Genomic DNA, 27929 nt, shown 5'->3' on the forward strand with positions numbered 1-27929 from the left:
TGACGCTTCGGTTTATTCCCAGAAGCCACTCGGAGAAGCACGTGAATTCTCCCACTACAGGCCCGCTCTTAGCCCTCCTTGGCCCGACGTCCCCGGACCCCTTCTCCCCTCCCCCCAGGTTTTGGAACCGCTCCCGCACGACGCCGCACGCGCGGCACCGCGTGACCCGTCGTGACGTACGCAGTGGACCGCACCGGAGGTGGGAGAGGGCCGAGGGGACGGTAGAGGGCTTGGGGGCGGAGCCACCCTACTGGCCCGCCCCCGTCGGCAGCTGCCTCTGCGCGCGAAAGTCAAACTTAGGGACCCGCCGGCGGGGGAAACCTAACTGGGTCAGGTCTGGGCGAGTTCCGGTTCGTGCGCGCATCTGTGCTCTCCTCCTTGCCCGAAGCATTTGGGGCAGCCAAAGACCAAGAATGGCCACCCCGCCCAAGAGAAACTGCCCATCTCCCTCCACTAGCTCCGAGGGTACCCGCATCAAGAAAATCTCCATCGAAGGGAACATCGGTAAGAACCCCTGGTGAATGTTGGGCTCAAAGCAGGGGGAATCACGGTGGCGTCTGAAGGTCCCCTTCGCTGCCTTTAGCTGCTATTAGGTGAGGGCTTTGCCTCCATCTAGTCTGGAGGTGAGGACGCGGCCCCGGCTTCCTTTCCCTCCCAAAGCATACCCCCCCGCTACCCTCCTGCTCCCGAGGCTGGCGGACGCTGGTCCGGCTGAGCGCCGGGCGGGCGGTCTTTGTGGCGCACGCTTTGGACCGCTGCACGGGTCTTTTTTGGGCACTCGAAGAGGGAAGGGTTTCTTTTGGTGGTGGGTCGGATACAGCGGATTTCTTGAGGTGTGATTTAGGTTAAGTTACATTCACCCTTTTAAGGTGTACTGTTCTATGAGGTCTCAAATATAATGCCTTTTCACATCAATATAAAAAACATTTCCATTGCCCCCCACAGTTCTTTGTGCTCCTTTGTAGCCAACATCCTCTCCCTTCCTCTCTTTCTGGCAATTGCTGACCTGATTTTTTTTTTTTTAATTCCTGCGAGTTATGCCATTTCCAGAATGTCATATAAATAGAATCAGAGTGTCTGTCCTTTCGTGTCTTGTTTCTTTTAGCATAACGCTTTTGAGATTCATTCATGTTTTTTCTGTAGTTCCTTTTTATTGCCGAATATTGTATTATTGCAAGGATATACCCTGATTTATGTATTCCCCACTTGTGGATGTTTGGTTTGTTTCTAGGTTTTAGCAATTACTGATGAAACTGCTATACACTTTCAAGTTCAAGGAAAGAGGCTTTTAATGTTCTAAATAGCATGGAGTTCCTCAATTCTACCTAACATCCAAATAGTAACTGGAGTTACAATTCAAAGACCACTAACGAGATTCAAAGACCACTAATGTTTCAGTTTCTGGTTTTTGGTGGTTGTGTGTGTGTGTGTGTGTGTGTGTGTGTGTGTGTTTGCCATACCAGGAATTGAACCCAGAAGCACTCTACAGACTCTTCCTAGGTTGCACTGGGTGTGGGTGGCTGGCTCTAAGTTGTGATCCTCTTGCCTCAGCTTCCCAAGTTGCTGAGATTATAGGTATCTGCCATTGCCCTGGACAGGTTTTTGTTCTTAACTCTGTTGGGGGCAAACCACATCATGCATATCATTGTGCAAGGTGAACATGAATTTCCTACTACAGGAAACCTACTCCTGACACTTCCTGTTTTGATAGAATTTTTTTGGTTGTAGGTTGGGTACTGGTCATCCATGCATACAGTATAGTTTTTCTTAACACATTCAAAGCACTGTTCCTATAAAAAAGCAAGGCTAGTAGATGCTTCACCCATTCAGAAGAAAACTGAATACACCCTCAAGAAGATCTTATTTTATTGCTGCAGGTTTAGGGCACCAGTGGGAGAGACTCTTATTTCATCTAAGCAGTGTAAGTTCTATGATGATGCATGTTTGCTGGTATGATGCATGTTTACTGGTATGAGTCCTCTTTGTGAAGAAAGATCATCTGTAAAGACAGGAAAAAGTAGTTAACAATGCCATCATAAAAATGTATTTGAACAGACAACACCTCAGATCAATATCACAATGTATTAATCTTCTTTTCTCTTCTTAAATCCAGTTAGGTAACATATCATATCTAGAAATCTACTTTCCCTGCAAGCATCTGTAATCTTCTCAGCACCTGAAATAATTTCCTAGCGTGTTACTCCATCTCCAATTTCTCTTTAATTACTTGCAGAGCATTCATTCTATATACAGATGGAATCATGTTATAACCTGCTTAAAATTCCTGACTTCTCTATACTGAAAGGATCTGCAAACTGATGGCCTGCATTTGTACCATATTTTCCTGCTGTGATTTGGGTGGAGGTGGGGTGTTAGTTACTAGAATTTTAAAAATTTGAGATTCCCCATAAACATCTAGGTTCTTGGCTTATGAAAAATCTAAAGATCTCCTAACACTGGGCCTATGTTTCTATGTAACAACAATTTGTGTTTAGATGGAGTGTGTTCCTCACCATTTACTGTCTCCTTTACACTAGGCTTTGTCAGTTGATGTTTATTACTGCTTTTGCACTGTTGTTCATGTTCCCATCCACCTTATTTGACAGATTCAAACAAGCTATCACTGTATAAATTTGTGGCTGGATGCTATGGCACATTCTTGTAATCCTAATGACCTGGGAGGTTGAGGCAGGAGAATCTCAAGTTTGAGGCCAGCCAGCCACAGCAACTTAGCAAAACTGTGCCTCCAAAAACAAACAAACAAACAAACAAATAAATAAAAATAAAGGACCAGGTTTGATCCTCAGTACTGAAAAAAAATACTATTTTTCTTTATGATTTTGTTTCTAGAATTTGAACTTTTTATTTTTATTTTTCAGTGCTGAGAATCAGATTCAAGGTTTGCATACTATGCAAATGCTTTACTAACAGAGAACTATACCCCAGCCCTACAATGTAAATTTTACCTGGTTATTTTAGTTTTGTACTAAAGTAGCTCATTATTTCATGTTCTATGTTACTAAAATACTCCCTAATGTTAGATTTATGGAGCCCTTGGCCAGATATGGTGGTACACACTTATGACCAGCAGTTCAGGAGGCTGAGGCAGGAGGATTGTGAGTTCAAAGCCAGCCTTGGTAATTTAGCAAGGCCTTAAGCAATTTAGTGAGACCCTGTCTCAAAAGTAAAAAGGGCTGATGATGTGGCTCACTAGTTAAAGCCCTCTGGGTTCAATCTGTGGTACCAAAAAAAAAGATTTATGGAAGGCTTATCTGCTTCTTAATACTTTGTTCAGAGTGACTTTTATCATCTTAATGCTTGTTTGACATTAAGAATTCAGTTAGTTCCTGGGATTTTTATAGAAGTATTAATGTGAATATCTATGGTTCTTGTTCTCTTTTGCTTTGTCCTTGGTAGAATACTTACTTATTGATTAACTTATTTTCCAGTTCCAAATTCCCCCACAAAATTTAAGGAACTAAACTAGGACTAAGTATTGTTACTCTGTGTGAACTAAATGTAGCTATTATTACATTTAAATTTAAAAAATAGACTGCATGATTCTGCTTGTAGGCAGTATCAGAGGGAAGCTGAGGGCTGGTGTTGTGGCTCAATGGTAGAATGCTCGCCTAGCACATATGAGGCACTGGGTTCAATCCTCAGCACCACATAAAAATAAAAATATTGTGTCCACCTACAACTAAAAAAAATTATATAAAGGAAGTAGAAAGTGCTAGCCTTCAGTGCATTTAGACTCTGAGCTGATGCCTTGGTGCTCTTTTCCTTTGTTCAGTGAATGTTCAGTGATCATTTAAAACCATTCTTCTAGATGCCTTATAGTCCCTAACTTGATCACCGTGCTTTTCTCATGACTAGAGGTAATAGTCACTCTGTTTATCCTTAGAAAGTTTTTCTTCTCTTCTGGAGATAACATGACTTTTGTATTTTATTTGTCTCACTGTTCTCTCTGTGTCAATTTTTTATTTAACTCCCTCCCTTTGCTTTGTGTGATCCTTTAAAGTTTATATATATATGTATTCCCATTTATTTATTTATTTATTTATGGTGATACTGGGAATTCAACCTAGGGCCTTGTGCATGCCACGCAAGTGCTCTGCCACTGAGCTACATCCTCATTCCTTTCGTTCTTTTCTGTTGCCCTGCATAATGTCAGAGGTTGTGAATATAGTTCTGCAAGTCAAAGGTAAGTTCATCCTTGCCTGTCTTAGAACCTGTTTATGAGGAAGAAGAAGCTTTGCTTGCAAAGATGTTAAAGTTATATATGGGTTTGTATGTGTAGAGAGAGAGAGAGAGAACATTATGCCGATCAGCAATGTCTAATATAACCACATAGAAAGGGTGTGGTGGAGCTGGGCATGGTGGCGCATGCCTATGATCCCAGCAGTCCTGGAGGCTGAAACAGCAGGATCTAGAGTTCAAAGCCAGCCTCAGCAAAAAGCAAGGCACTAAGCAATTTAGTGAGACCCTGTCTCTAAATAAAATACAAAATAGGGCTGGGGATGTAGTTCAGTGGTCAAATACCCACTGAGTTCAATCCCCAGTACCCCACCCCCACCCCCCCCCAAAAAAAAAAGAAAGGGTGTAGTGGTCATTAGGTATGTAGCTCTACACTGTACCCTGTGAGGTTCTACATCAAGACTGTCCCTACTATTAAATATAATATATTCCTAGGTAACTTTAACATAGTAAACATTGTATACCCTGATTATACATGAGCTGTCCCTATGTCCCCTGCCAACCCCATATCTCAGAAACTAATGAGTGGTCAGAGAAAACTAAAGTACATATTTTTTATTTATTTTTTTAAGGTTTGGTAGAAAACACAGAACCATGACAATTACTTCTTTTAGGAAGTATTTTGCAGAAAGGTTTTATAATATTTACTAGTCATTGTGCTTATTAGTGTTAGTAATAATCATATTATTCTTTATTCTAAAACCCTAGTCATTGGATGTATCTTCATATTGATATTATGGTTACTTGTGTGTTCCTTAATTAGTTTTAGATAGGAAAAAACTGAGCTTCTTTGTAGACTTGAGAGAGTGGAGCTGGTAGACAGGAAGGTTCTAAAAATCTGAGCCTGGAATGAATATTAATATAGTGAGAGTTTATTTGTTATTACAACAGTTTCCATGAAGAAAGTACTATTATCTTTCTTGAGGAAACAGGCTCAGAGAGGTTCAGGGACTTACCCAAATTCACACAACTAGTTTTAAGTGGGAGACTAGCCTTACTGTTTCCCAGAATTGCTTGGCTAAGGAAAATATGTCTTGGAGTTGGACTTTTTTTCTCCCAGATATAACATCTTGCCTAAAACTTCACTAGATTCTTATTTCCTCTGTTCTCTGGCTTTGCTAAGCTAAAAACAGTAACAAGTGTGCTCCGCACAATTGGATAGGGGACCTTTCAATTTCTGTTTTTTAAAAAAAGAAAGTTTAAGAAATTGCATTTGTTGCCTGTTATAAATCCTATAAAAGCTGATGATTATTTATCTTTATTTTTTTTTCTGACAAGTTTTCTTACTTAATTTTACCTTTCCTTTCATAACAGCTGCAGGGAAGTCAACATTTGTGAATATCCTTAAACAAGTCTGTGAGGATTGGGAAGTGGTTCCTGAACCTGTTGCCAGATGGTGCAATGTTCATAGTACTCAAGATGAATTTGAGGTAATGAAAATAGAATTTTAAGTGAATAAAATAAAAATCTTTTGGATTAAAGGACCAACATCTTTTTCTTTTCCAATAAAAATTTCAAGTCTATATCTTCATTGTGGTGGTGCTACATGAATATTTATATAAATATATACATGAAGATTTGTTGACCTATGCTTTTAAGATTTACTATTGCATCTAAATAAAGTTAAGTGTTTTAAGAGTTTAAAAATTAATGAAGCCTTAAAAAATTGAATTTCAATTTAAATTTCTCTAACGGCTTTGTTTTTGGAGCGAGGGAGTACTGAACTCAGGGGCACTTGACCACAGAGCTACATCCCCATCCCTATTTTTGTATTTTATTTAGAGACAGGATTTTACTGAGTTGCTTAATGCTTCTAGTTGCTGAGGTTGGTTTTGAACTTGCTATTCTCCTATTTCAGTCTCTGGGATTATGGGCGAGCTGCTGGGATTATAGGCATGTACCTTCACTCCCTGTTCAAGGGGTTTTATATTTTGATTAAAAACAAGCAAACAAAAAAAAATTTTAAATTTTAGTTTACCTTTCAAGACCTTTGTTATAGAGAAAATAGTTTATTTCAGATTTCTTTTTATCATTATTATCATTCTTAAGACTTCTATTATAGGGCACAAGTATCATTTTCATTGCCTTGCAAATGAGAAAGGAAGCAAATAACAGTTACATTTCCTTTTTTTAGTAGAAGAATTTTTGGTTGTGTGTATAGGAGAGAGTGATTGCTAATATTTTTATTTTTGGAGAATTGGGAATTGAAATTGAAAGAAGAAATCTTCAAAAATGGAAATGTATGCTAGAAACTTACTTTAAAAAGGGCAGGACAGAAGAGTGAAAAAAATATTTTTAAAAGTTTAACTGTTGGTAGGATTTCTGTGAATAATTGAATATTTAAAATATAAATCACATACACAAATAGGAATTACTAGCAGGATACTCTGTAGACTTTGAATATATATGATTTTAACTTAGTAAAAAATATTTTACTAACATTACCTTCTATTTGCTAAGCATAGTTACTTTAGGTCTGGGGCCAATTAGGTATACCCATCTTTATAATGTCTAGGACTAAATTTAAAGGGACTTCCTCCCCAGATGGACCCTATTTTCTAAAGAAATTGGTGTCACCTGTCTTTGAGGAAAGGTAGGGTTAGTCTTAAAAAGAACTTTAAAGTGGGTGAATATATTTGTTTCTTTAACCATTTTTAATTGACATGTAACAATAAAAGTATATGAAGCCTATGTATAGTCTAAAGAACACTTCAAAAAGCTAACATCTTTGTAATCATCATCCAGGTCAAAAAAATAGAACATTAATTACCATTTTAGAAATCCTGTTTGTCCAATCATATCTGTAAACAAGGGTACAAATATGTGAGGTGCTTCTAGTTGAAAGTTATTACCCTGTTAATATTGAGAGTATATCGCACCCTTTAGTAATGTTGCAGAGAAGAGGTTGAAAATTGTATTAATATACTTGGGAAGATAATTTATAATAAGAAGATTGTCTCTTGAACTTGGAATCAGTTCAGAGAGATTGGTTAGATTTAGTGACTGACATCATTAGACTATGACACATTGATGTATCTGTCATCATTTTAAAACTATATGTCTTCATGAATCTGGCACTTATGTTTATGGGCTAGGACATTTTCTTTCCATGTACTGGAGTCAGAATGCCAAGCTGGCATTTTTAAAGTAACTAGTATACATATGATCCTGTTATCATGGGGCTGGGGGGAGTACTAGAGATGGAGTCCAGGGGCTCTCTACCCCTCTGCATCCCCAGCCCTTTTTATTTTTTTATTTGAGGGTTTTGCTGAGTTTCTGAAGCTGACTTTGAATTTATAATCCTGCCTCATTCTCCTGAGTTGCTGGGATTATAGGCATGTGCCACTGCATCGAGTTTGATTATCTTTGTTGAAATTTGATGCATATTCTTGGACGGTAGCTTTAATTTTGTGTGTGTCTATTGAAGGCTGTTATATTATTAGTCTTCTGTACTTTCAGGCAGAGATTCAAACAATGTGGGAATAGTATTTTGGGGTAGATTGTAGAATGTCAGGGAATGGGTAGCAGAGTGGCATCCTTCTTTTTTTTTTTTTCCCCTGGCCCTCCACTATACTCAAGAAGTGGGGTTTTCTTCATCTTAGATCAGTACTTCCCCAAACCCATCCCTGATCTATTCCTTGGAGTTATGTGACTCACCAACTGTATAAATCTTAGCTTTCTTAGAGTATTGTCAACAATGGGAAATGGACTGTTTTCATTCCAGTCCTGGCCAGCCCAGCCCTACTTTGGATGTTATCCATTTGATTATATTGCTTGGAAGTTGTAGAACTGGAAGAGTGGCTATTAGTAAATGTTGTCTTTCCCTGATATTTAAATATGCACCTGCTTATTTAGCTTGTTTGGGGTTTTTTTTAAAGCTGTTTTTTTTTTTAAACCTGCCACCTAGTGGCTGAAATGTTGCTGTGCTGTTAATAGGCTACCACTAATTTTTTTTAAAATTTATTTTTTATTTATATATGACAGCGGAATGCATTATAATTCTTATTACACATATAGAGCACAATTTTTCATATCTCTGGTTGTATACACAGTGTATTCATACCAATTTGTGTCTTCATACCTGTACTTTGAATAATAATGATCATCACATTCCACCATCACTAATTTTGATACAATGAAAGGGTGAAATAGTTTAAATGATTACATAGTCTCCTTCTCTCATGTGATAAAAATGATCTTTAAAACTTATCACCTAGATGATTTATCAAATTTTGTATTAAAGGCTTATTTCCAAATAATAATATATTTGCTGATTTGATTTAATTGCCTCCTATTAGATTTTTTTTTTTTATAGATAGACTTAAGGAGATCTCTCCTTTCTGTTCTTTTTCACTGAGCTGAATTTTTTACATTTATAAATCATTTAATATACAAAGTTAAAAACTATTTAGAAGCTCAGTGTAGTGGTGCACACCTGTCATCCCAGTAATTTAAGAGACTGATGAGGAGGATTGGAAGTTCAAAGCCCACCTCAGCAAGGCCCCAAGCAACTTAGTGAGACCCTATCTCAAAATAAAAAAAAAAGAACTGAGGATATGACTCAGTGTTAAAACACCTGGGTTCAATCTTCAGTACCAAAACAAACAAACAAAACCAAAAAACAAAACAAACAAACAAAAACACTATCTAGAATTTTACATTTTTAAAAGAATATCTTCTAAATTATTCAACAGAAGATAGAGATCATATTCCTTTGTCTGAAATCCTGGGGCCAGATGTTTCAGAATAAGAAATTTACAAGGGCTGGGATTGTGGCTCAGTGGTAGAGCGCAAGACTTTCACGTGTGAGGCACTGGGTTCCATCCTCAGTACCACATAAAAATAAAGGTATTGTGTTCATCTACAACTAAAAAAAAGAAAAAAAAAAGAAATTTTTAGAATTCAGAATGGTAAATCAGTGTACATACCATACTACAATAATCCCCGCGCGCGCGTGTGTGTGTGTATTTTTTGCCATTGGGGATTGAACCAGGGATGCTTAACCACTGAGCCACATCCCCAGCCCTGTTTTTTATATTTCATTTACAGACAGGGTCACACTGAGTTGCTTGGGACCTTGATAAGTTGCTGAGGCTGGCTTGAACTTACAATCAATCCTCCTGCCTCAGCTTCCAGAGCTGCTGGGATTACAGGCATATTCCACCGTGCGCCGCTGAAACCCTCAAATTTTTAACTCTCAATGTATATACCATTCTACATTAACCTTCAATCAATCATGTATGATTATGGGGCGGGACAGCAGCCCTCCTTGCATAATCAAACGTTAGTACTTTTGTAGTAATATAAATGCCTATTCACACCAAATGGGTTAAATAGATGTCACTGTCAGTTCATATTAGATTTGTAAGCAAATGAATTTTGTCATCAAGCTTATGAAAATTTTGTTTTCAGAACTTCTTCAATTTTGAAATTACAAATTCAGATGAGGGAATGCAGACCTTTATAAACTTGTGTGACAAGACATGAAAGATTTTTAAAAAGCATAAGCTTTCAAATACATTATAAATTAACAGGCATCTTCTCTTTGATTTTATTAAATGTACATCTTAAATATAGGTACACATAGCATACAATATGATTTATGACAGTTGGTATTCAAAGGTACAGGTTCACTATTCTGTAAGAAGGGGATATTGTTGAATGAGCAGTAAAATTAAAAATGAGATTAGACCTATCATCTATAGCATCACATATACACTTTGGATCCCTAACCTTCTTATGGCAGATAAATGGCTGCAGATGATGCAAAAAAGGCTTATGTCTGGTAATACATTCAAATACCAAGGTCCTAAAGCTCCAGTAATTAACAATGGCTGTATAAGGCTTATTCTCAAAGATCTCTAGTATTCCCACAAAAGTTGTAGCAAGACTTCTTTTATCAGTGCCTTTGGCATATCCCAGATTAATTATTTTATTCATTATCTTTCCACCAACATACAGAAGAACTACATATTTAGGTTTTAAAACTGAGGTATAATTTTAGTTTTTGTGCAAATATCAAATCCCAGACCTTCTATCACTCAGTAAAGAAATCATCTGGCTTTCTTTAAGTCTACTTCAGTTTTCTGGTTTGTTGAGTAGCTTCTGAAGACCTCCAAAACAGTATTCCATTGCTAGAAAAGGCATATCATTAATCAGAAAATTCAATTCCTCAGGAACGTCATAGGCCTTTACAACATTGGCATGATTCAGCTTCATGCTGATTTCATGTCACCACTATTATGTTTTTGGTACTTAGCTCTAGGTGATGAGATTTATTTGCTGTTTTGGGGTCAAGTTCCCAGTGCTGGTACAGATAGACATTCCCAGAGCTGTCAGTGTCAAGCTGCTCCCAGATCTCTCAGGGCCCACCTATACGTGGCCACATTTTAGGAGTCAATCTTATTGGGTGGAAGGGCAAGCAGTGTTAGGCTCTGGCAGTATTCCTGAACTGAATTGTTTTTTTGGCGAGGGTGGGGTGGGGGATTATTGCTATTAATTGTGAAGCATTATGTTACTTAAATTTATTTTTTTAAATTTAAGTTGACCAATGAAACATTTATAGTGTACAACATGATGTTTTGAAATGTATATATGTTATAGAATGGCTGTCAAGATAATTAGCATATGTATTACCAGTGCTATTTTACTTTTATCTAAAAGTTATTAATACTAAGAAACCAGTGAGAAATTAGTAACTGTGAGCAAGGAGGTATATATTTGTCTTTGAAACAACTTATCTTTTTCTTTTTTCAAACCCTTGATATTTTTTTCTCACTTACCAATAATCTATATTTCCTATAAAATAGTGAAATATTCTCTCATGAAGTAATAGTGGATATGAATCAGAGAGAACAGAATAAAAACCACTATAATCCCATCATTCTGTATGTTTCATTTATATAGTTGTGATAATAAATTACTAAATCCAGTTTGGGTAACGGTAAATACAGTTTTTTATTTTATAAAATAATACCACTTCACAGTTAAGAAAATGTCAGATTATCCAAAGAGGGAAATGAAGCTGGGAGCAGTAGTCCTCACCTGTAATCTCATGGGCTTGGGGATTACAGGCTTACACAGGAGGATCGAGAGTTCAAAGCGAGCCTCAGCAATGGCGAGGCACTAAACAACTCAGTGAGACCCTGTATCTAAATGAAAAAATACAAAATAGAGCTAGGGATGTGGCTCAGTGGTCAAGAGCCCATGAGTTCAATCCCAAGCACCCCCCCTCCAAAAAAAAAGAAGAAGGAAATGAAACTTACCTATAACCTTATTACCCAGAGATAAGTGCAGATCCTATTTGATACAACAGTATACAATTTTGTACTGTTTTTCTCAGCTATAATAATCATTATGACTTAACAATTTAAAATGTCATTAAAATTTTTCTGTAAATGAAAGGCAGCTTAATTTATTGTATGTATATACCATTATATACTTAATATAATATAAATACCTAATAATAATGCAGTGATAGCCTCCTATTTACCTAGCACTGTGATAGACAACTTTTCAGTTAAATCTATATTCTAGATTATTTCTTTAAAATAAAATTCTAAAAGTGGACTTAATGGGGCCAAAAATTACAGATTTTTTTAAAGTAGCTAAATTGCTATGTAAGTGTTATACCTATAAAATTCTATTACAAAGTTTTGCTTCAGTTTTTTTTTTTTTTTTTTTAAAGAGAGAGTGAGAGAGATAGAGGTAGAGAGAGAGAGAATTTTTTAATATTTATTTTTTAGTATTTGGTGGACACAACATCTTTGTTTGTATGTGGTGCTGAGGATCGAACCCGGGCCGCACGCATGCCAGGCGAGCGGGCTACCGCTTGAGCCACATCCCAGCCCTTGCTTCAGTTTTAATTTATGCATTTGTATTTTTAGAACTAGCTGATTATAATTTTTATAACTAATGAGTCAGGATTGATCCTCTAAGTTCTTTTAATATAGTAGACTTTGAATTACTTTGGGCAAGAGAGATTATATTTATTGGGAAATTCAAATAAAAGGTTTATGATTTTGTTATTAATTTTTATTTTTATTAAAACATAAAGTTTTACCATCTTAAATGCCTTTTTAGGTGTACTGCTTTGATAATAAGTACATTTACAGTGCTATAAAACAAATCTTTTGCATCTTTCACAACTAAAACTATGTCTAGTAACCACTCCCTTTGCCTGCTCTTCCCAGCCCCTGGTAAATGGCATTCTACTGGGTATAACTTAAGAATATGACAGCTTTTTCATTTAGCATAATGTCTTATATTGTGGTCTTTTTTAAAAATCTTTAATATTATTATTGTTTATTTTTATGTGGTGCTGAGGATTGAACCCAGAGGCTCAAGTGTGCGAGGCAAGCGCTGTAGCTACCACTGAGCTATCACCTTGGCCCCTTATGCTGTGGTCTTTTAAAAAATATAAACACTTATTTAGAAATGAAAAAAAGTACCTATTTTAATGGATATAAAGAGATGGGGAACTCAGATTTTTAAAACAGAAATAACATTGTAAAAGAAAATATGCATAGTTACAATAAAAGAACTAATAAATGATACATTTTAAAAATAGAGCTAATGTGATGCTGGATGCAGTATACTTGTAATCCTTGGTGAGCCAAGAGGATGAAAAGTTTGAAACTATCCTTGGCAGTTTAGCAAGACCCTGTCCCAAAATAAAATTTCAAGAAAGAGGTTGGAGGTGTAGCTCAGTGGTAGAGCACCCCCCATGTGTTCAGTTTCCAGAACCAAAAAAAGCCCTGAGCAAACAAACCAGCTAATATAAGATGTGTAGTGTTCTTTATCATCAGATGAATTGTTTTCATCTTCCTGTTCATTGTTGACTTACTCTAGCTCAAAAAGTTTCAAATTTCTGCTCATCATCTATTTATATGGTCATATTTATCTTTTTGGAGTTATAAATGTCACCAGTACCTGTATGTCCGTTTTTATTCAGAAGATTTGGGAAATTTTCTTCTCTTATTGCATTGAATGTTTTTTTTTTTTCTTTTAAAGAATTTTACCTTTGTTTTATTTGTTTTTATGTGGTGCTAAGGATCGAACCCAGTGCCTCACATGTGCTAGGCAAGTGCTGTACCACTGAGCTGTGTGGGTTTTCTGTGCCACTGGCTTGTATCGCTACTTTTTCCTCAAGACCTGTGGGTCTTAAATTTGATTTTCTATTGTCCCAGAGACTGTATATTTTGTTCAACAAAGCCCTGGTGGGGAGAAGTTGGGAAATCTTTTCTGTAGATTTCAGATTTTTAGCATTCTGGTTTTAGGTTTGGTGGATGCTTAGAGGTATACTAAGCTTATGGTTATATTCTGATAGTTTTTTTTTTCTTTTTCTTTTGAAGTTTTTGGGAATCAAACCCAGGGCCTTGTGCATGCTAGGTGAGCATTCTCCCACTGAGTTATACCGCTAGTTAAATTGTGAGAGTTTTACTTAATAGTCATGAGGATGTTACGTTGGATACAAAGGTTGAAGGTGAATGGCTATTAAAGGGACTAAGATAATTTTGACTCTTGACCCCCAACAGTCCATCTCTTCACAATCATGATATCCTCAGCCAAGGTCAAGCAGTCTGCAGAATTTTTAATCTAGGTGCTACTCTTCAGAGAACTTCAGTTCCACATCATCATAAACAATCTGTGTTGGGGGTGTTGCCCCATTGTCTCATAATTTTTTTTTTATAATTTTGAAATCAGAAGCCAAACAAGCTTCACATTGCATTTGGTTGATACGTCTTTTCAATTTTAATATCTTAGTTGCCTCTTTTTATTTTTTCCTTTGCAATTTATTTGTTGTAAGAAATTGAGTCATTTGTTCTATGCAGTTTGCCTCCTTCTGGTTTTGGCTGAATATATCACTGTGATAAAATTTACCATGTTTCTTAGTTCTCTGTATTTTCTATAAATCTGTAGGTAGACCTCCATAGACTTGATTGGATTTAGTTCTAATTTTGGGGGGGGGGCATGATTCCTAAGTGATGATGTGTATTTCTGTTTACCATTACATTAGGAGGATGTCAGTTGTTAAAATTGGTCAGTCACTTTAGGTGGTGTCAGTCTAATTTGTCATGGGTCACTTGAGAGAGAAGTTTCATTGAGTCCTAGAGTTTGAGGTCAGCCTGGGCAATATGGCAAAACCACATTTCAAAACAACAACAAAAATAAGTGAATTTTTTAAAAAAGAAAAAAATCCCTGTTTGTCCAATCATATCTCTGAACAAGGGTACAAATATGTGAGGTGCTTCTAGTTGAAAGTTATTGCCCTGTTAATATTGAAAGTATATTGAATTCTTTAGTAATGTTGCAGAGGAGAGGTTGAAAATTGTATTAATATACTTGGGAAGATAATTTATAATAAGAAGATTGTCTCTTGAACTTGGAATCAATCTTATGTTTGGTATGTTAGGTTTATTCAATACATTTTCAGTTTATAATATTTTGAACTTATAATTGGTTTATCAGAATGTAATCCTATCTGAATTGAGGGGCATCTATGAATTAGGTCTGTTTGAAAATCATCTGGGAATAGTGGGGACTGATAAACTGGCGAGTATGTGTCCCAGTTTATTTTTCCAAGAGGAAATAAAAAGATAATATTTCTTGGCTTTCCATTTTAAAAAGAAAATATAAATCCAGATAATTTCATTTAGCTTTTAAATATTGACAATTAATTCAAAAATTTTTAAAGTCCTACTTTAGCCAAATAATTTCTTTCATAGCTTGTAAGTTTATGACCTCTTGTGAAGAAGATTTGAAGATTTTTTAGGCTTCAGATAACTTAAAATACTGGGGAAAAAGTATAAGGAAGGGGACTTAACTTGGTTTTATTAATCATCATGCATGTATTTGTGTAGCTTTTTTTTGAGCCTTAAAAAGTTCAGATAGCTCATAACATTGCTTTTTTTTTTCTTTTGCAAATTCAAAATAGGAACTGACAACGTCTCAGAAAAGTGGTGGGAATGTTCTTCAGATGATGTATGAGAAGCCTGAACGATGGTCTTTTACCTTTCAATCATATGCCTGTCTCAGTCGGATACGAGCTCAGCTTGCCTCTCTCAATGGCAAGCTCAAAGATGCAGAGAAACCTGTATTGTTTTTTGAACGATCTGTGTACAGTGACAGGTATATATAAATGGTTTATACTTGGTTATACTTGGTTATCTGGAAACTTGGCTTAGAGTTGGACATTTTTTTTTTTCCCTCCTGTTTCCTGTGAATTAAAGTAATAATAGAGGCTGAGTTGAGGAATTGAGATACATAATGGCATTTAATCTCCTCAGCATTCTGGTATTAATATCACTGAGAAGTTTTAGCATTTATAATTTCTGGCTTCTGTGGAAATGATAGGGAATAGTAGCTATTTAATCCAGATTTGTAGAGAAGTTTTAAAATTCTCATCTGTTCTGGTTAAATCTGGTTCTATATCCTTGTGTCTCACCTGAACCAGTGAGATAAAAATTTCCAAGGGAGCTTTAGAATTTTCCTGCTTATGTCAGATTCTTTGAATCTCCAAATTAATTCAGAATAGTTTCCAAAACTTTTTGGTTTCAGGACCCCTTTCTATCCTTAATGATTATCCTGTATCCAAAGTGCTTTGTATCTTACTGATGTGTATATCTTGTTATAAATTTAGATTGAGAAATATTTTAAAATTATTTACTCATTTAAAATTAGCAATAAACCCATTTCATATTAACATAGATAACATTTTTAATTAAACATTATATTTTTCTAAACAAAAAGTAGTGAAAAAAATAGCAGTGCTTTACACTTTTGCATGTTTTTGTCTAACTTAATAGAAAAATTTGGATCTTCATTTGTGCTTCTGTATTCAGTATGTTATATCTTCTTTTGGTTGAGATGTAGTAGTATGTGAAGTAACCTGGCCTCTCATAGAACTTCTTGAAGAATCTTTGAGACTTCCAGTGGTCCTCACATGACATTGGGAGAACTGCTGACCAAGAACATGTAGCCCATAGTTGAAGAAACTCATGGTTTTTTGTTTGTTTGTTTGTTTTCTGTTATCTGAGGCACTATCTGCCACAGGATTTAGGAGAATATTTCATATTCATTTAATAGATTTATTTTCTATTTCTTTGTGGGTTTTTAAAAAAATGATGAATCCTCTCTTTCAGGTATATTTTTGCATCTAATTTGTATGAATTTGACTGCATGAATGAAACAGAGTGGGCAATATATCAAGACTGGCATGACTGGATGAATAACCAGTTTGGCCAAAGCCTTGAATTGGATGGAATCATTTATCTTCGAGCTACTCCAGAGGTGAGAACCAATAAAAATTCACTTGCTCCATTGAAAATTTAAAGTAGTATTTAGAAATCTTTTCAGTGGTGTGTGTTGAAGGCAATTTAATTCAACTCCAGCCCTCCATGTCTTCATCTCCAAACTCACAACTTTATTGATAGAATTGTTCTGTTTTCTTGGCAGAGTAGAAGCAAGACTTGTCAAGTAGCACTTTTAGAACCCGTTCAGTTCTCTTTTATTTTTCATCTTTATTTCTTCCTAACTTGCAGACTTTCTCATCCCATTTTACTCAAGCAACTTCTTCAGTATAGGCTGCATATGAGGTAGGACTTAGGATATTTTAATTACCGTACAATTTCCAATGCCTAGGATAGGGTCTGGGTATGCAGTAGGAGATAAGTAAATATTTGCTGAATGGATGGCAAAGTTGGAGGTTCATTTCAAGGAAAATCTTTTATAATTGTAACTTGAATGAGTAGATAGTAACCATTAAGTTGAGAAGAGACTTAGTTAAGGGAGCTCCCTTGAAAATATGCCTTTTATGATAAATTATAACTGCAATAGCTGTTCTGTTTACATCATAATATATAATAAATCCAGGAAGATCAAGTAGATGCTTTTCATGAAACCAACCTAAATAATAGGATCTTACATTTAACTGGAAGCTTTCTGGGTTTGACACTTGCATTCTCATTGTTTCTCTGTTTTTTAAATTTCTACTTCTTGGGTAAGTCAAAAGATCTAGGTTTCTGATTACAGTAGATTATTTTGTTCCTTTTTTTTAATGTCAAATAAGCCAGGATTCAGCAGTTATAATAATATTGAAATTCATTTTTATTTTTGAGAAGAATCTTTTTGAATACGAATGTTAAAAAAGAGCATAAAGAATACTAATGATTTTATTCTGCTGGAAACAGTTTCTTAAAGACTAACACAAAACTACTGTTTAATCTCATCAGTATTTTTTAAAAATATTTTTTAGTTGTAGATGGACACAATACCTTTATTTATTTTTATGTGGTGCTGAGGATCAAACCCAGTGCCTCATACATGCAAAGCGCACACTCTACCACAGAGCCACAACTCCAGCCTCTCATCAGTATTGTTTATGATATAGTTTGACTAAATGTTTAATTATTGAAAAAGAGAATTTATAATAGACTTTGAAAGACAGTTTATATGCTGCTCTAGGCTTATGCATGTTATTTAGGTTGAAGGTTTCCCCTCCCCCCTCTGTCTGTCCATCCATCTGTTCCTTCTTTAGTTTCTTCCGTCCTTCCTTTTTATGGTGCTAGGGATCAAACCCAGAACCTTCTGCATGCTGCACAGATGATTTACCACTGGGCTAGGGAGTTTGGGGGTTCTTATGTCTTTGGATACATGATAAATTTCTGAGGATTTATGAATCCCCACAAATTATGTGAATTTTTGTATGTATGTATGTTTTCAGGGGAAAATGATCTAGAGCCATACTTATAATGTGACTATTTAAATTATGGCTATTAAAATTAAATAAAATTTTAAAATTCAGTTTTTTTATCACTACACTAGCCATGTTTCAAGTGCTTAAAAGCCATAAGTGGCTAGTAGCTACTTTATTCAATAATGCAGATATAGAACAGGCATAAAACATCCCATGTTCTTTTCAGTTGTGGTGATCTAGAGTTATCGTCACGTTAAGAACCACTGCCTTTAGTGATTTTATATTAACTGAACATAGATGTTCAAGTTTGATTAACAAAAATGTAGGATTGAAAGATTGCCGTACCTTTTAGCTGTCCTATAAAAATTTTAAGTAGATGTTTAATGAATTTTTCTCCCTCTTTTTACCAAACTTACATTGGTTAGTATATTTCATATGTGGAGAGTGAAAACTAAAGAGTTATTTTGACTTATTTTTGAAAGTACTATTTAGTATAGCGCTATCAAATGGCTGAAAAGCCATATGGAAGGAAAAATGAACTACTTCAACTTTCTAGAAGAAAAGAGAATTTGGCTAGCATAACTTAAGAGGCACAGAAAAGAAAATTTTGATGGCAACAGAAAAAATAATTTCCTTGTCTTTTTTTCTTATTGCTTGCTTTTAGAAATGCTTAAGTAGGATATATTTACGAGGAAGAACTGAAGAGCAAGACATTCCTCTTGAATATTTAGAGAAGCTTCATTATAAACATGAAAGTTGGCTCCTGCATAGAACACTGAAGTAAGACTTCCTTATTCTTATTTATTATTCATTTTGAATAAATACCTAAATCAAATTTTAATCTAAAATTTGGAAGATGTGAATAGCAACTTGTAAAGTTTTTCATTTTTAATCATTTGTTTACTGATATCTTCTAGAATTAGTTTGGATTTTGATTCTCTTTTTTTTTTAATCTTTTTTTTTTTAAAAATATTTATTTATTTTTTAGTTTTTGGCGGACACAACATCTTTGTTTGTATGTGGTGCTGAGGATCGAACCCAGGCCACACGCATGCCAGGCGAGCGCACTACGGCTTGAGCCACATCCCTGGCCCCAAGGATTTTGATTCTCTTGATTGTAATGAGATCTCATTTCCTTGAAGTTTTTTTTTTTCTTTTTCCTTTTCCTTTTTGTGGTGCTAGGGATTGAACCCAGAGCCTTGTACATTCGAGGCAAGCACTCTACCAACTGAGCTATAAAGGCAAGCATTCTACCAACTGAGCTATATCCCCAGCCCTCTTTGAGGTTTTTATAACTAGTGTCACCTAGTTACAAAATTGCATTTCATTCAATTGATTAAGAATTTATCTCTTTGTGCCTTACGTAGGTACTCTCTTTTAGAAATAATTTTTAAGATGCAGCAAGCAGTCCCCCCCTTATCTGATATTTTGCTTTCTACAGTTTCAGTTACCTAGCATATTAAATGGGAAATTTCAGAAATAAACAATTTAGAAGTTTAAAATTGCTCACCAAGCCAGGTGTGCAAGTAAGTTCCAGCTACTCAGAGGCTGAGGCAGGAGAATTGTTTAAGCCCAGAAGTTTGACACCAATCTGAGCAACATAGTGAAACTCAGTATCAAAAATTAAAATATTGTTTACCATCCTGAGTAGTGTTATGAAATCTTGTGCTGTCTTGCCCTGTCCTATCTCATCTGGTACAGCACAGACCTGAGTCATCCCTTACGACCTGCCTGATAGTCATTTAATTGCCATCTCTGTTATTAAATCAACTGTCATAGTATCATGGTACTTGTGATCAAGTTACCCTTGTTTTACTTACTAATGGCCCTAGACTCCATGAGTTATGAATGATACTTGAATTTGAGATATGCCAAAGAAAAGCCATTAAGAGCTTCCTTTAAGTGGAAAAATGAAAATTTTCAATTTAATAAGGAAAGAGGGTTTTTAAAAAATCCACTTTGAAGATAGAAAAAGCAGGGGCTGTGGTTATAGGTCAGTGGTAGCATGTGTGAGGTGCTGGGTCCTCACATCATATAAAAATAAATAAATAAAATAAAGGTATTTTAAAGAGAGAAAAATCATTAAATTTGTATATGCGAGTATAAGAAAAAAACATAGTATGTAGGATTTGTATATCTGTATTTTTAGGAATTTAGTGGAAGACTTGGAATGTGTCCTTAATCGAATGGGAGGACTAATGTAATATTTTTCAAGTTTGTTTCATGAAACATGACTTAAGAGGTAATAAAGCATAGTTGTTAAGTTAAATACATAGACTTTGTCCTTACTCAGCTTTTGGCTCAAGTCCAGTCTCACTTATTGGTACATAACCTTAGATAGTCTTTGGGTTTCAGAAAGACTTCTATAAGACTTTTCCTTTTTTTTTTTTTTTTTTTTTGGCAGTTCTAAGGATCAAACCAAGGATGTTACATATGCTATGCAAGTGCTCTACCTCTAAGCTACATCCCCAGTCCTCCTCATCTTTAAAATATAAAAATTTCTTTCTTTTTTTTTTTTTTTCTGGTAGCAAGGATGCTACCAGGATGCCACATCCACAGCCCTTTTTAAATGTTGAGACAGGGTCTCACTAAGTTGCTTAGGTCTTTGCTAAGTTGCTGAGGTTGGCTTTGAACTTGTGATCCTCCTGCCTCCGCCTCCTGAGCCACTGGGATTACTGGCATGTGCCACTACACCCAGCTTAAGATGAAAAAATTTCTAATTTATCCTATTTTTTGTTTGAGAATCATATGTCACAGTGCCTATATGTTCTTACATCTTAATTCTTTCTTTACCTACAGTAAGTCTATATGAGAAGAAAGAGGCTACTGGTTGATAATTTTAGTGTAAAATGTTGATAGTATTTTGATTTTTCATTGATAAAGGGCTGCAGATATAGCTCAATGGTAGAGCACTTGCTTACAATGTGCAAAGCCCTGGTTTGGTACTACCAAAAAAAATGCATTTAAAAATTTTCTCTTTCATTCCTTTTCTAACTTCGTTCACCTCTCTCCTTTTAAACAGAACAAATTTTGATTATCTACAAGAGGTGCCTATCTTAACACTGGATGTTAATGAAGACTTTAAGGACAAACATGAAAGTCTGGTTGAAAAGGTAGATTTAGACAAAAACTATAAACTAATATTTGTTTGCCTTACTTAAAACAGTAGTAAAAACTTCAGAAACTTTTTGAACAGGAAGCTTATATAAAGTTGCCTTAAGAGACAGCTTTAGAGGGCTGTAGAGTATTTAGATTTAAATCCTGACTAAATTCTAGTTTTGTAGCCTGAAGAATCTTGTTTGTCTGTTTCTTTCTTTGTAAGACAGGGATAATTGCAGTGATATGTTCTTTCTCACCTCCTTCCCTGCTTCTTTCCCTTTTGTTCCCCTTTATTCACACCACCAATATTTAGGTGAATTAATAATAAACTGCTTATAAAATTAAACTTTTTTCAACTAAATTCAATATGGAGGATATTTACAGTGGAAGGATATGGACTTCATTTTTAGCTGAAGTTTTGAGATTAAGAGATTATTTTGAGTTTTGATGGAACCATGTTAAGGGTGAACTGACATTGCCTAAGATAATAACAATAATAATTGTTATTATTATTATCTTATTCAAAATTATTTTTTTCTCTGATAATTGGAAATTGATCGTATTAAGTGAGTGGTGCCATATTGATAAAGGAATGGGGAGAGAATTGTCAATAAACATTTGAGCCAATAGTAGGGGTAATTATATAGGAAATGTTCCTATACCCACATGAATAATCTTGGTGATCTGAGGTCTAAAGAGGAACCACAATTTTTTTGTTGTTTAGTTTTAGGAGCATCTTTGACTTTTTTCTTTCTCTTGTCACAGAATGTCAGCTGTTTATTATAAATAGGGATTTGATATTTTTAAGGGAGTATATAGTTGTTATATGTTTTCCCCATCATATGATGTAAAACGTATCTGTAAAATTTAAGTGACTTTTTCTTACTATTAGTAATGTCAAAAATATAGGATAAAATTCATTTCTGATAATATTAAAATTGTCATTGTACTAACAGCTAAACATCAATATTAGTGAGTCTGTAAATCTACTTGTTAATTTTATCTAACTCTTTGTTTTGACTAGAATCATTTTATATTATTATTTATCTTTATTTTTATTAATATTATTAACAGTTGTCTTTCTTTTTTTAGGTATGTTTACAAGGCAATAACCTCTGTCTTTTCAGGAGAATTTTTGTGTAGTCTAGAATACGTAGAGATTGAGAGTCCTGCATTGTGGTGTTGTTCAATTAGCTAGGTTCAACTCAGAACTTATATAACTTTCTCAGTACACTAACATTGCATAGTATGACAGAAATTTGTGCTTAAGAAATATTACGTATCTACTCCCTGTCTGATTTTCAAAGCTTGTTTAAACTATTGTGATTATTATTAAAGCTACACACATTGCTGTTCTTTGGTATTTGAATAAAGGGATAAAACTAGTGTTATGGCTGTTTAGAACTGCATCAATCTTAGATATAAATTAAGTAGTTCCTATAATGACCTTTTAGGTCATTGATCTTTTACTACAGAAGTATTTAACAATATTTCTTTGGGAAATAAATGGTATGGTATTGTCATAAAGTTACTAATATATTTGGGGTCTTCAGCTTTTACATACACTTTAATGAAGACAAATATTAGATATTTCAAATTAGTTAAAAAATTATGTTAATATTTTTTTTCTTCCCTCAGGTCAAAGAATTTTTGAGTAGTTTGTGATCTTGCCGAAGACTCGAGATAGCCCATTGTTTCCAAATACTTCAGCTTTATGTGTCTTCATAGCTCAATATTCATAAGACTCAAGTTTTTAACCTTTTTTTTCTTCAAGAAAAAGTGTTTTTGTATGTTTTATGAATCCTATGTAAAACTTTCTCTCCCTTCCTCCCTTCCTTTCTTCAATAGTTCAAAAATCAAAGATGTTTAATTATCTCTTATAACAGGAAGTCTGGAGGTAGATGCTTCCAAAATCTGAATAGTGGTTCAACTATATTATAAAAGACCTAGCCTCCTCCTGTCTTGTCCCTCTGTCATCTTCCACCGGTTAACATTTTCCTATAGTGTTTTTCACCTCAGGGTTGACCAGTTTCTTAACTGGAAGCATTAATGTTACAGAGTAAATCATGTGTAAATTAAATTATTGTACCTATTAAAAGTTGAAAAATAGAATTTCAGAATTCCTTGAATAAGGATTCTGAAGTGAGTTTTGTTTTGTTTTAATTTTTGTTTGTTTATTTTGTTTTATTTCTAGAGGTGCTAGGGGTCAAACTAAGGCTTTCATGCATATTAGGCAAGTGCTCTACAGAGTTGTATATCTAGCTCCTGAAGTTTTATTTGGAATGTTTTTGATCAGGTGCCTCTCTTTCCATCCTAATTTATGTTAAAGATAAAACTAAGTTTAGTATTTAATCACTTGATATTTATCAATGTATCTATAATACATTTACAGGGAAGCAAGTGACCTGATTCCCAGTTTGGTAATGACATAACCTATTTTATAAATCATTTCACCTTTTACCTTTGTTTCTGCATCTGTGATCCATTTTTATTTTTACATGGGATTTTAGATGATTGAGGAGAAAATTTTTGTATCTTTAAAAGATAGCTGAAAAGTTATTACCTGAGTATAAAGATTCAGTTTACCAGGAGTTTAAAATAGCTACCTGCTTTTCCCTTCTCAGACTATTGTTTTAGAAATGAAAATTCTTATTACAGTTAAGAGATTTACTTAAACTATGTTTTTCCTTAATAATTAGGTGGAAGTGTAGTTTTTCTTAAATTTCTTTTCATTTTTATATCTTTTGTTGTGTCTATGTGTGTGTGGTGCTAGGGATTGAACCTAGGGCCATATTCACACTAGGCAAGTACCCTACCACTAGAGTACACGCCTGTTTTCATTTTTGTAGGAAATATTAGTAGAACATAGTGAATGATAAATTTTTCTATTTTCTTTATTGTTCCTGCAGTGGAAATGATTAGTTTTTGTCTGTCTGCTTGGTGAGTATTCAAACGAGAAACTGAAGCCAAAGTGGAGTATCTTAGCAATTTTGTCTGTTTAACCTCACCTCTTATTTCTTGCCTCATTCTTCTTTCCCTACTTTCTGAATTAATTAGGCAGCATGCTAGTTCCAGTTTTAAATAAATCATGTATTTCTACTTTGAAAACATTATTATTGCTTTTTGCTCCACAGTTTGCTTTGTTTTGTAGAATTTTGACCTAAGTTTTTTGTACCTTTCAGAGAAATCACAAATAAAAATGATTTTGCTTTATATGTAATATATCATGAAATAATTATCATTTTTTAATTGAACTAAGGAATAAAATTAACAAAACTTCCTTAATAAGGCACACTTCTCTCTAAACTACTTATGTGAGTAGTTGTAAAACTTTGCACGTATTCATCTTAAGTCTGTATATAAATAAAGAGGGTTTTTTTCCCCCCTAGATATTTAAGTTAAAGTATGCAGGTTTTTTCCCATGTAATTAACCTTTCTATTTTATACTTTAGAAAAAGTGTACATTTTTTTGAAATGAGAGGAAGAGTTACTTATTTTAAAATTGTAGTTTTCTTTTTATGTCACTTTTTGCTTTTGGTTTCTTGTTGAAAGGTGATAATTCAGTGGATTAACCAATCCTGATGCACTGATGTTTGATTAGGGGACTTGATTTCAAATCAGTAATAACCATAAATACTTAAATTGTATCATGATATGTGTGAGCTTTTGGTTGTTTGGTATAAATGAATTTGTCTATTGACTTATGTGTCAATAAGTAAGTTTGAATTTCACAGACTGCTGAAGTTAAACTTATTAAAATTATTACATCTTTTTTTTTAGAATTTACATTCTACTTTTGAATAAAAAATTATGAATTTAAAAAGTTGAAAGTGGTCTATAAATTACATTGATTTTATTATGAAGCTTATAATTCAGTATTTTTCGCTGACCTTTAAAAATGTTTAATGATTTTTAATTTGTGGAATTGAAAAGATGCTAATAAAAAATGTATTTCTTTGTCATGAATAAACAGTTGTACTAGTGTGATAGGTTCTAAGAATTAAGCCTAAATAAAGATGATATCCCTTAAAAAAAAAAAAAAGGAATTGAGCTTAGTGGTCTGAATTACTTCTTGAATCAAATCTTATCTTCCATTGGAGTATATGTATTAATTTTTTAGAAAAATAAATTTTTAGTTGTAGATGGACACAATAATTTTTTTTTCATTTTTTTATGTGGTGCTGAGGATAGAACCCAATGTCTCACGTGTACTAGGCAAGTGCTCTACTGAGCCACATCCTCAGTCTATGTATTTTAATAACTTTCTCTTCCATGAAGGTAACGTATAAGACTTGTTTTCGTCATCCAGAATTTTCTCTTCTGCTATGCCTGAAGCTTAGAACATTATATCCTGAGCCACCTAGATATTTTAGGTGTCATATTTTAAAGAACAGAGTTCCAAATGTTTTTAAAAATGGAGATATAAATTTTATTACCTCCAGAAAATTGCTAGCTAAATTAAAACATTAAAGGGTTTATAAATTTTGGGGATGAGGGTGTAGCTCAGTGGGAGACCACATGCTTAGCATGTGCGAAGCCCTGGGTACAATCCTCAGCACCAAAAAGAAAAAGAAGTTGACAAATCTTAGTAAATAATAATCTACACATAACAAAATTTTGTCTCTTTTCAAAATTTCTTTGGAAGAATTTTAGAGTCACAAAAGTTGCAGAAATATAGTTTTTGTGTACCAATCATTGAGCTTCCTCCAATGATAACACTTTATTTAACCATTGTATATTAAAAAGACAAATTAATTTTGGTGCACTATAAACTACAGACCTAGTTTGGATTTTCCCTTTTTAAAAAAATCTGTACACGTGGTAAATGGGAGTTCATAACCCACTTGAATCAAATGTATGAAATACGATATGTCAAGAGCATTGTAATGTTTTGAGCAACCAATAAAAAAATAAAAAAATCAGTAAACATTAAAAAATAAAATTTTAAAAGAACAGTTTTAGGTTCACAGCAAAATTGAGCAGAAAATGAGAGTTCTCAGATAATCTCTTTACCCTTTACAGTTCGCCCCCACTATAAGCATCTACCAGAGTTGGTATATTTGTTATAACTGATGCACCTACTTTGATACATCATTTTCATCCAAAGTCCAGTGTTTATATTAGGGTTAATATTTTTTAATTGGTAGTTTTAGATGGACAGAATGCCTTTATTTTATTTGTTTATTTTTATGTGGTGCTGAGGATCGAACCTAGTGCCTCAAACATGCTAGGCAAGCACTCTGCCACTGAGCTACAACCCCAGCCCTAGGGTTCATTTTGGTCAAATATATTCTATGGGTTTGATAAACATGTATCTACCATTACTTCACTGCCCTAAAAATCTCTTATCTGTTCGCTCCTCCCAACCCTGCTAAATACTAATCTTTTTACTGTTTCCATAGTTTTACCTTTTCTAGAAGTTGGAATCATATGATATGTAGCCTTTTCAGGTTGGCTTCATTCATTTAGTAATATATATTTAAGTTTTTCTGTCTTTTCATATCTTGATAGCTCATTTCTTTTTAGGGCTGAGTAATCTTCTGTTGTCTGGATATATCAAATTATCCACTTACCTATTGAAGGACATCTTTGTTTCCAAATTTTGGCAGTTTGGGATAATGTTGCTATAAACACCAATTTGTGGATTTTTGTGTGGGCATCAGTTTTCAGTTCCTTTAGGTAAATATCAAGGAGCCCAATTGCTTGATTGCATGGTAAAGATATTTTTAGTTTATTGTTTTATAAGAAACTGCCAAGCCATCTTCCAAACTGGTTATCCTGTCTTGAGTTTTCACTAGTAATGAATTTGAGTACCTGCTCCTCCACATTCTTTTCAGCTTTTGCCCTCATCAGTGGGTTTTGTGGGTTTTTTTTTTCTTCTTTTCCTTCTCTCTCTTTTCTCTCTCCCTCCTTCCCTCCCCCTTTCCTCTGCTTCCTTCCTTCCTTTCTTTTTCAGTGTTGGAGATTGAAGCCTCATGGACACTAGGCAAGTCTACTGACCTTTATTCCAACCTGGATTTTGGCCATTTTTATGGGTCTGGATATTATCTTGTCTTAAGATGTTGAGCATCTTTTCACGTTCTTACTTGCCAATTGTATGTCTTTTTTGGTGAGGTGTCTATTTAGGTCTATTTGCCCATTTATTAATTGGATTCATTTTCTGATTGTTGACTTTTAAAAGTATAGGTATTAGATAACATTCCTTTATCAGATTTTTTTGGAAGCATTTTTTTACCTGTTCTGTGATTTGTCTTCCCATTCTCCTAATGTTCTTGATGTTCTTTCACAGAACAGAGGTTCTTAATAAGGTCCTCTTTACGAGTTATTTCTTTCATAGATAGTGCTTTTGGTGTTTTAAGTAAAAAGTTACTGTTCTACCTAATACCTAAGGTCATTGAGTTATCTTCTAGGAATTTTATAGATTTTAATTTTACATTTAATTCTTTGAGTTAATTTTTAAAATGTTATAATTTCTATGTCTAGGTTTTGTTTTCTTTTTTCTTTTTGTTTGTGGATGTCTGATCTGGAAACCATTTGTTGAAAAGATTGTTCCATTGTATTGTTTTTGCTCTTTTGTTGGAGATCAATTAACCTTATTTTATATGGATCTCTTTCGGGGCTTATCTTTCTATTCCATTGGTTTATTTATTTAATCTTTTGCCAATACCACACTGTTGTTTATTGTAGCTGTACAGTAAGTCTTTTTTTTTTATTTTTTATTGTTGGCTGTTCAAAACATTACATAGTTCTTGATATCATATTTCACACTTTGATTCAAGTGGGTTATGAGCTCCCATTTTTACCCCATATACAGATTGCAGAATCACATCAGTTACACATCCATTGATTTACATATTGCCATACTAGTGTCTGTTGT

At 34.4% G+C, this 27929-nt stretch overlaps 1 protein-coding gene across 1 annotated transcript; it reads left to right on the top strand.

Moving 5' to 3' along the window:
* The first annotated feature begins 93 nt into the window (after positions 1–93).
* Positions 94–25079, top strand: Dck (deoxycytidine kinase). Its single transcript, XM_015505305.2, has 7 exons — positions 94–504; positions 5572–5687; positions 15194–15387; positions 16401–16548; positions 18618–18733; positions 20976–21066; positions 22691–25079. Exons 1-7 carry the CDS (start codon positions 414–416, stop codon positions 22715–22717), a joined length of 783 nt encoding a protein of 260 aa, XP_015360791.1. The 5' UTR covers positions 94–413; the 3' UTR covers positions 22718–25079.
* Positions 25080–27929: the final 2850 nt, after the last annotated feature.

The sequence above is a fragment of the Marmota marmota genome, unplaced genomic scaffold (assembly GCF_001458135.2).
Source record: "Marmota marmota marmota unplaced genomic scaffold, marMar, whole genome shotgun sequence".
In the NCBI taxonomy this organism is placed as follows: Eukaryota; Metazoa; Chordata; class Mammalia; order Rodentia; family Sciuridae; genus Marmota; species Marmota marmota.

Coding starts and splice junctions, on each gene's coding strand:
- Dck (XM_015505305.2), top strand. CDS start 414: ATGGCCACCCCGCCCAAGAGAAACTGCCCATCTCCCTCCACTAGCTCC. Junction 16,549..18,617: donor ATCTTCGAGCTACTCCAGAG/GTGAGAACCAAT, acceptor GCTTGCTTTTAG/AAATGCTTAAGTAGGATATA. Junction 21,067..22,690: donor ATGAAAGTCTGGTTGAAAAG/GTAGATTTAGAC, acceptor TTCTTCCCTCAG/GTCAAAGAATTTTTGAGTAG.